General features: G+C 46.2%; 2 protein-coding genes across 2 annotated transcripts; one reads left to right on the top strand and one right to left on the bottom strand.

Annotated features, from left to right (window-relative positions):
• Positions 1–812: 812 nt before the first annotated feature.
• On the top strand, positions 813–2,711 carry BDW43DRAFT_321539 (carboxylesterase family protein; the record flags this gene model as incomplete). The annotated part of the gene is made up of 6 exons (XM_032049351.1): positions 813–1,242; positions 1,299–1,927; positions 1,993–2,123; positions 2,180–2,277; positions 2,339–2,509; positions 2,581–2,711. 6 exons carry the CDS (start codon positions 813–815, stop codon positions 2,709–2,711), a joined length of 1,590 nt encoding a protein of 529 aa, XP_031897262.1.
• Positions 2,712–3,292: 581 nt separating this feature from the next.
• BDW43DRAFT_285913 (major facilitator superfamily domain-containing protein) lies at positions 3,293–5,763 on the bottom strand. The gene is made up of 2 exons (XM_032042994.1): positions 3,939–5,763; positions 3,293–3,863 (listed from the first exon to the last, which is right to left on the bottom strand). The coding sequence occupies exons 1-2, from the start codon at positions 5,659–5,661 to the stop codon at positions 3,724–3,726; spliced, it is 1,863 nt and encodes a 620-aa protein (XP_031897261.1). The 5' UTR covers positions 5,662–5,763; the 3' UTR covers positions 3,293–3,723.
• Positions 5,764–9,502: the final 3,739 nt, after the last annotated feature.

Genomic DNA, 9,502 nt, shown 5'->3' with positions numbered 1-9,502 from the left:
CTTCCGACAAAAGAAAGTTCAACAAGTGCCTTGCTGCGCCTAAGAATAGCGCTAACGGTGGTGCCCTGCCCTTTCCATCACGGGAGTTGCTATAGATTCCGCTCTTTCGTAGGAGCAACGAAGCAACGTTGGCATAGCTCTTACTGGAAGCTACTGCAAATGATGTCATTCCGTGATTGCTCTCGGGCTCAATCATAAGGATGTCTCTTCGATTAAGACTCAGAACGATAGTGAAGTTCCCCTTGCAACAGGCACACCAAACAGCGCTCTTTCCGCGCACCGGTAGAACAATAACATCAAGTCCCAGCGGCTTGAAAGACATAATGGCATTAGCTAAACGCATTGAGGTCCTCAAGCCCCACGGTGACACCGTTGCACTGAGGATACGCAATATGCATCTTAGATATCCACTCATATCCCTATACTGTTTATTCTCATTTATACACAATAAAGGTAATATGTGGCATGATGTAACAGATCAATTGAACCTGTAGGACACCCAATGATGCAGGAGTGATCTATAGACTGTCGATCTCGTGTTCGCATCATTCGTTCTAGTGTGGGTCGAAAACGGGAGCAGCTCGTTGCCTCCACAAACACGAGATCCACGAGCGGTGTACCACCTTTGATTGGATATTGCAACTTACTTCGTATTCGCACTTCAGTCTATATCGACATGCTAACTGAATGATCTCCGTGTTGACCAGAGACTCAAACGAAGGGTTTCGTCTTTACAGCCTTTAAATACCGCATGCTAGGCCACTTCTGATGCCTGTCAAAACATTGACAACATTGCGAGCCCTCGGTGCGATATGAAGACTATACATTGTTTAACAGTTCTCGGTCTCTTCCATGCTGTTCTCGGCGCATTGGCGGGAGTTACAGCCCAAACCCGGCAAGGGACGATATACGGCGTCGAAGTACATGACAAGGTAGATGCGTTCCTTGGAATACCATACGCCAAGCCACCTATAGGGGACCTTAGGTTTCGACCACCCGAGCCGCTAGAGGACACCCATGATTTGTCCGCTGTCCGCAACGCTACCCAGTTCGGGCCCGTTTGTTATCAGTTTCGGTATCGGAATGTGTTGGGAGATAACGTCGCGCCGACTACCCCCGAGTCGGAGGACTGTTTGACGCTGAATATCTTTACGCCGCGACCACGCTCCCCCTCGAAATTGCTGCCAGTCTTGGTCTGGTTATATGGGGGTGCATTTAATGAAGGAGGCACGAGTGCCCCATGTAAGTCGTTTACCTCATATGATGGTATGATCTCGGTTATAACTTATGCTTGGAAGTATTTGACCCCACGGGTCTCGTTGCGAACCAGCCTGGACTTATCGTTGTTACCTTAAAGTCTGTACTCCTCTCCCTAGCATGGTGTTTCTCCCTTGGGCGTATTCAGATTATTTACATTGCTGGCAGTTATCGTCTTAACGTGTTCGGGTTTCCAAACTCACCTGCAATACCCATCAACCAGCAGAATCTCGGTATTCGAGACCAGCGAGCTGCATTGGAATGGTTGCGAGAGAACCTTGCTTCATTTGGTGGAGATCCAACAAGAATAACACTCGGGGGTCAATCTGCAGGCGCAGACTCTGCCGCACTACTGACTTACGCCTTCAAGCACGATCCCATCGTACAAGGTCTCATCTTGCAGAGCGGCATTCCTGAGTACATCGGCCCCCAGGACGATACTGTGCTCATCCGTGTGGCAGAGAGCGTGGGCTGCAGGGATGCTGCAAATAGAGCCAACGAATTGGATTGCATGAAATTGGTTCCAGCAAAAGACTTGCACAATGCACTCTCAAATGTAACGTTAAATCCATTCGGTACGACCGGAGGCGCCCCGATGGTCGACAATATAACCCTCCACTCAGCCGAAGAATACGTACGACTTGGATCGACTGGGTCGTTTGCAAAGGTGGTGAGTGACTCGTTATCCTGTCGTCACGATGGCCGTCAACAGTTACTAATTAGGCTTTGCCGCAGCCTGTTTTGATGGGCATCACTGACAATGAAGGCGATGGGGCCCTGAATTGGTCTAACAAAGGGATCAACAAGACCCTTTCGAACATCCTCACAACCACATATTTCAACTGCCCTATGGCCCAGGAAGCCCTGTGAGACCAAATTCTTTCTCTAACTACATACATGCTCTAATGAAGAATGAGTACAGATTCCGGACAAAGCATCAGGTTCCAGTATGGCGCTATCGCTACATGGCTGTCTTCCCAACCGTGACTTTCTTTCCATGGTTAGGGTCTTACCATCAAGGTTAGTCGAGCTTTCTACTTAGTAACGGAGCGCGATTGACTCACCTCAAGACTTGTCCTAGCGGATATCGCACTTGCGCTAGGCTCGTACAGGCATCTGAAGCCTCACAAGGAGCCGCAATGGAACGAAGTGGCAGCCAGTGATTACCTTCAAGCTGCGTGGGCAGCATTCATTGAGTCTCCGAGCGATGGATTGTCGAGAAAGATGGGCTGGCCGCTCTATAACCCAAACAGTACGAACCTTACCATGATTTCTGACTCTGAATTCGATGAGTACCCCTGGTATTGATATATGACCCTGCAGACGCTACCCTGGTCGAACTTTTCGCCAATAACTCTCCATCTGCCCGGTTCCGGGATCCGGCCCATTTTGATACGGTTTGCTCAAATCCGCCTGCAATCCCGTCTGATATATGGTCTCAGGATCCTGTATGACAGGAAGTTTAAGGTACAAGCAAGAGGAGCAAAGAATGGAAGATAAATTCGAAAGTAAAGGGGAACTGTAATCAAAAAGGTTGGTGTACCTGCCTGTCAGCTATCCACTCTACCCAATTTGATCATATATATAGAGACTTTTTGCAAGCTTGTTTCCTGCACTTTCCTTCTCTTAGACTTGTGTTCTTGTTTTCAAATTGGAGAAGGGTTGTTTCCTAGTATGTAGAATATCCTTTTCAATGTTGCTTTTCAAAAGAAATTATAGGAGTGATAGGTTTATTTGATGTGTCTTCAACTTTGTTCCCTCCTGGGAAAACGAGGGAAAAGTGTGCAATCTATATCTTATATTGATAGTTCCATAAATCTCATGGCAAGACCTAACGCTTCGCTTGGCTAGAGCAATATCCTGAGTCCGCTCCGTTTTTCATATCGTATACCCTTCGATGTTGACAAGGTTAACCTTTCAGCAATACTAAGAGATACAGATATTCTCGTTTATGTATTTCTTTCAATGCTTGTGAAGGTATGATGACCTAACTTAGTGAAACAACTATACTTCTTAGTAGAGATGTCAAGCTTCACAGGGCGACCCGGCACTCGATAGTAGAGTTTACTGCTCTCTGGGAATTTCTCTTGTATATTCTTCCAGTATCTTAAGTACTATGACAGTTTCCATCTCCTCCCGAATATCTTGCCAAAGTCCGGCTATGGGTCCCCAGACTGCAACGACCAATTGGAAATCCGAGAGGTATAGCGAGAGAGTCGCTACATACGGCACTCCTGGTAGCGTAAAACGGTTATACACACAGATAGCAAAAGCCTGCTGATCAGGAAGCAGGGAATTCTGGTGTACATTAGTAAGACCACAGACTAGCGTAGAGGAAACGGAAGGGTTGCTTTTGAATCCGAACCCGATCCCAGCGGATAACAACATTCGCAGTAGACCGGAGATTCGCAGTAGACCGGGGATTCGCACTCTTAATGAAAAAGCACCCATCCATTGTCTAACAAGTTAGCCCATACATTGGCGAATTTTCTTTCTCCAAGATCTGCAGAATGCTGGCTTCTCTTCGCTCATGATGGGATTCTCGACCACCTGACCATCAAGACCCGTGTTCGTCACCACATTCTGCTGCTTCCCCAAATAGTAATCTGCCAAAGAAACGGACAGTCAGTGAAGAGCATTTGATACCCTATGTCAATCTAATAAGGAGAAATAGGCCTTACTCGGCATCAGCAAAGAACACACTAGGGACGACACCGATATCACAGCTGACACAATAAAGATAATTCCGTTCGTGCGAGCATAAGCCCGAATCCCACCTTCGCGGATTGGGTCTCCAGGCCCATACTTAGTGCGAAGGATCTCAACAGATCCATAAATTTCACGCAGAGTGTTTTCGGAAGCATGAGGCAATTCTTTACGCATGAAGCCCAGCATCTTGTTCGTCCAGATGGAAGAGGCAATGGCATACCCTGCTGCACTACCAAGATAAGTCCATAGAAAATAAGCGGCAATGAGGGAAGCCATGTCTTCGTGGGGAACGGACGCCATTGCCCCCACCCGGGACCCAAGCGCTGTCAGGGCACTCGCTCCAAGGAGGATTTGGGAGAGAGCAAGGGCAGCCGTGTTCCGGGTGCTTTGAATCCCACTGGTGAGACAAATAGCGTAGCCAATGATTTTGAGCACAGCGCCGAGGATCATCTGGTTTCGGTAGCGATGTTGTCGTGCTTGAATGTAACCGGCTAGTAGGCTGCAGACGGTAATAGCGAGATTACTGACCCCGGTAAAGATCGTCCAAGTGTAATTGTTCCAGTCTTTAATGACATATATGTAGGAGGGGAAATAGTTGCTTGCCAGTGCAGTGGTCATTTGGTCGAAAAGGTTGGCGCCTAATCCTGCAAGAAAGACCTTGTTCTGAATAATACGCTTCGGCATGATGGGGTTGGTGGCTACATAGATCTCATAATAAATGAACAGCGCGAGAACCACGAAGCCAGCCACCTCCATCGCTATCATGCTCGGATTATTCCAGCCGTTCTCAGCAGACTCGGCCAACGATAAAGGAAGGAGGATCAGCGAGAAAGAGAGCCCCAATAGAACGAGTCCGGGAATATCGACTGCGACAACCATATGCCGTGCATCGTGTAACGTGCTGCCCTTGCCACTGCCTGAGTAGCAGTGTCCGGCCATTCCCATCCTTCTAGCTCTATGCTGCACCGCGTATAGTGTTACGACGGCGGGAATAAGGACCCCAGGAACCATGATAGCAAACATGCCTAGACCCCACCGCCACTTATGGGGCACAAATGCGTCGGAGATGAACCCATTAACGAAGGTGGTCACGAGATATGGAGCAATAGTCAAACTGGTCCAGAAACCACGCCATTGCAAAGTGGTTAGATCGCCCACTACGATCTGACCAAGTAGGTTAAGGCCCGCCTTGCCGACGGAGGTGAAGGCGATCCCGACAACGTATGATATAAAATTCGTGCAGCTGGCTGCGAGGGCAATTCCAATCATATAGAATACCAGAGAGACGATGTATGTAGTAGGCCGGGAGGTGAGGTCGGCCAGCTTGCCGATGAGAGGCTTGGTGATGCCACTGACGAGAGTACCAGCCGTCGTGACAACTCCCAGCTGAGCATGCCTGCTAAATGATGATGCCGCGATAAGGTTAAACTGTGGTGTGATACCTTGGTCAAGCGCATACGCGAACATAGTCAGGCCAAGAGAGGTAATGATTGTGAGGAGAAAAAGTCGCCCAGATAACCCGGTATGGTAAAACACCTTGTGATAGGCTTCCACCCGGCCGGCACCTGTATCTTCACTCTGAAAGCCATGTTCGTTCGGCTTTTCGGAATCATTGCGGTGTGCGATCGAGATCTCGGTTTTGCAGCCATTGCTGTCCTTGGGCTCCACCTCCAGTGACTGACAGGCGGGCAGCATTCTGTTCTGTCGAGGTAAGAAGTTCGACAGCACCGACCAAGTTATCTCAAGCCTAGTAACGATATAATGGAGAGTACTTATACCTGAACGCCTCACGATGGCCGAGCCCCTCACTCGGCGAACTTCGCCGACATCTATGCAACCCTTGACCTTGTTAGCTGACGATATCCAGATTAGTAATATTTGAAAATCGTAAGATAAAATGAGGAAGGGTCTGGAAGCTTTGGCAATTATAACGATAATTCTTTCGAAGGATGGACAACACATGGCCTTAACATTTATACTTCTCTTTTGGCTTAAATCAAAGGGACATATACATTAGGGGCTGTAGTAAGCTTATTGACTTTCCACCATCAATAGATGCTGTATAGTTCCTGGCAAGGTTACGACTAAGACTACGGAATATATGCGAATCTCTTGAGCGACCTCGAGTTATCATCTTAGGTTTACATCTCTGTTATCGCTCGGTAAACTCGTCTAGCTGCTAGAATTTGTCCAAGCTTCAACAATCGAGACTTCCCCAAAATGAGTATTAGTGGAGAGTAAGTTCCACCTTATAAGGGAAAACGGCGAGGAGTCCGCTGGATAATTTACTTCACGCATATCAATCTAAAATACTCTCACATACTATGAAGATTATTAACCCCACCACACAATCGTGATCTTCTATTTGTTATGAAAAATCACCCCCTCTAAATTATCTAGTACCCAAGTGAGGAATGTCCCCCAACTGCCTCAGGTAGATTATCAAGATCTAACTCAGGCCCCACTGTGCCGTCTAGGCCGGAATTATCAACAGCACAAGGATTATTTGACATGCTGACCGGTACTTCCTGATTTCAAAAGCCTTGATCTATGTAGCGAAAAACATCACTGAGTAAGTAAAGACTTAGTGACTTGGAATACCCTTGAAGAGTTCGGATATCTTGGTGATAGTTATCTCGATCCACGTGTATACACTGGTCTGTCTCTATTAATCTAAGACTTGTCACGACGCCCACTACCACCTTCCCGCAATGCTGCCCTCAAATGCGCGGGAATGGCCCTTATTGAAGTTTCTACCTCTGTGCAAGCCATGTATGAGACAACATATAGCAAATCCCGGTCCACGTCAAAATTCACTCCCAAGCGTTCAAATTTACTATCCATCAGTTGCGTTCGACATTCCAATGGTGGGTTCCCCACCGGGGCCATAACGTTTCAGATACCCTTACTGAGTCAGAGTGTTGTGTATCCAGGAACTGCGATATATGTGTGGACAGTCTGGAAGATCAAATGAGTTTCTGGCGTTAGTAAACTCTTGATAGCAGTATTCCCCAACCCAAATGAAGTGAGTTCTTGATTTCAATGGCCTTACATAGTAATATATTTGAAATACGACATTTCTGTTTCAGGATATTCTTCGGTAGTGGCTCTATCCAGCGAGGTCCAGATGAACAGCGAGGTTTGATCGAATTTCTCGAAATTCCCATGCTGCTGGTGGCCAACAGGTCTACAATGTTGGACACTACTCTTTATCAGCTAACCTTCATACGGTGGATAATAATAGTGGTTTTAGAGGTGATATTGACCAAGAGTGGCACTGTGCTCTTGGCAAAAGTAGGTCCTTCTAGAACATGGGGCATTTCTTATCCTCGAGATTAGCACGCATTACCATTGTTAGTAGATCTCTAGGTTGGATTGAGTATGGCCGCTCCTGCGATGTGATGACTGTACCCCAAAGCCTTCCACTTCCGATAAGGTAGCCTCTTCAACGCACTATATGCCAGCCAGGCCGCCCTCTAAAATTATCAACGATAAATGAATCGAACGCGTACAATGATTTCAATCTTCAGGTTCAGGCTCTCGGGGGATCAATCCCCAGACTTACATCAAAGTTTCTGCATAACTAGAATGACAATTTCTGCCACCGGTCAAGCACATCTTCAAAACTAATACATCTCCCAGAAAGGGGGGGCACGGGACTAGCAACACGTATTGCATATCCATTAGCATGAATATTGCGAGCCGCCTCGCCTCCCTAAAAAGACTTTTCTCCTTGTTAGATGTTCTGATGATGGATTATTAGATGATCAGGCCACTAACAACTTCTGGAGGCTCCATATCACCATTGTGAGGGCAAAGAATCTATAGTAGCGGCTAAAGTTAACAGCGCGCGTGGGGATATAAATGGTGTTTATAACCTACATATAGTCATAGGCTTCAATGAGCAAACCATCATCGGCGAAAGAATGAGATGTTAAGGGAAGTTCGTGGCTCCAAGTTTCAGTGTCTGACGGTCTCACACTGGTTCTGCCTAAAGAACAACTTTAGTACGCCTCAAACGTCATGGTGTAAATCAATCTCGCAAGATATTGCATTTTGTAGTCATCCCCGTCTTAGACATGCTGAAAACCTATTCGGTTTAGCATGCTTTAGCAGTCCAGTAGAATCACGATCTAAAAGCTCTGGCTGCCATAAATAAAGCACGTGACTGCTTATCGACGCTAGTTAGGGATAACCTGTCTAATTTTATACCGAATGTCAATAGGATATAAGCTAAAGTCCAGATGATAAGTATACTTCAAGATTGATCTGTTCTTTAGACGACATACTCTCCACAGTTTCCAAAGTTACCAGTTTCATATGATCTATGGCTATCTGGGCCGCCACACAGTGTCCTCAACTTGTTCCAAAATAAACGTCAGAATGCCGATCTACTATATCTACGAAGACTTAACGCAAAGCTTCTCTTACCTTTTGATACAAATCTCAAACCTAGTGAGGATGCATATCATTCGGATGGTACTCGACGTGCTCCTAGATTCAGACGACTCAGCAACGCCTAGCTTGTTGATTGCCCCGGTATATACTTTTTCTCTACGAATTAATATACCAATAATGATATCTAGATACGTCGATAGTGTGTAGCTGATATACCTCCGTCTTCGCCTCCTGTGTCCTTTGTTCAGCCATAGTCCGTGTAAGCCTTGTTCGAGTACTTTCTTAGCGCCCCGAGGTGAAGACACTAAAGTAATAATTACTTCTCGGAAGACCTTGTTTATTAGCACGAACAAGACTCACGTTGGCTAGTATAAGTGATTGGACGAAATCCCTATAAGACTCCATAATATTCAAGACGTTCGTTTACCGCAAGGAAAACGAGCAAGACTACAGTGCGAAAGGTCAGCCCAGAAAAGGGATTGCGCAAATGTCATAATGATGCCGAAGGTTCAAGTGGTATGATATACTCGATATACGAGGGTAACTCAATTCAAATGCGATCCATGGTTCGTTCCTCCCGCCATGATCCAGAGACATGTCCCCTTCCCTTCCACAGACATCTGGATCTCTTCCATATCGTAAGCTTACATGGGTAAATTGTGCTGCGTGTAAAATGCTATTTAAAGTCGTCGTCCATGTCTCCAGGGCGAGGCTGAACGATGTACAGTTATCTTTGGGCTGTCCACATTCGCACGTATTAACCATGGCAACATAAGCCAAACCAGAAACTTAACACACACTTCCAATACTTGGACTCTAGATTTAACCCTAACCAACCAAATCTTATATCACCTTATACTGACACCAATGAAATGAATCAAAGCTATCGTTCATGTGGTATTTTTGACAAAATCACAGTCCTCTATATCGACGACCATGTTCCAGCCAATGCCAAAACACGGTTCATCCAAATATAATATTTCCTCTGGCTCCTTAGTATTAATTCAACTTCCGCTCTTGGACATTCGAATAATCTAGGATAGTAACGGTCTATGACGACACCATGATGACCGATGTGATCCATGCACATTAGCCTGTTTGCTATATAAAGAGCCGAAAGGCCCAAATATTTGATTTA

Source organism: Aspergillus alliaceus (genome assembly GCF_009176365.1).
Source record: "Aspergillus alliaceus strain CBS 536.65 unplaced genomic scaffold BDW43scaffold_43, whole genome shotgun sequence".
Taxonomy (NCBI): Eukaryota; Fungi; Ascomycota; class Eurotiomycetes; order Eurotiales; family Aspergillaceae; genus Aspergillus; species Aspergillus alliaceus.
The sequence above is the reverse complement of the archived record's forward strand: the minus strand, read 5'-3'. Positions and strand labels throughout refer to the sequence as shown.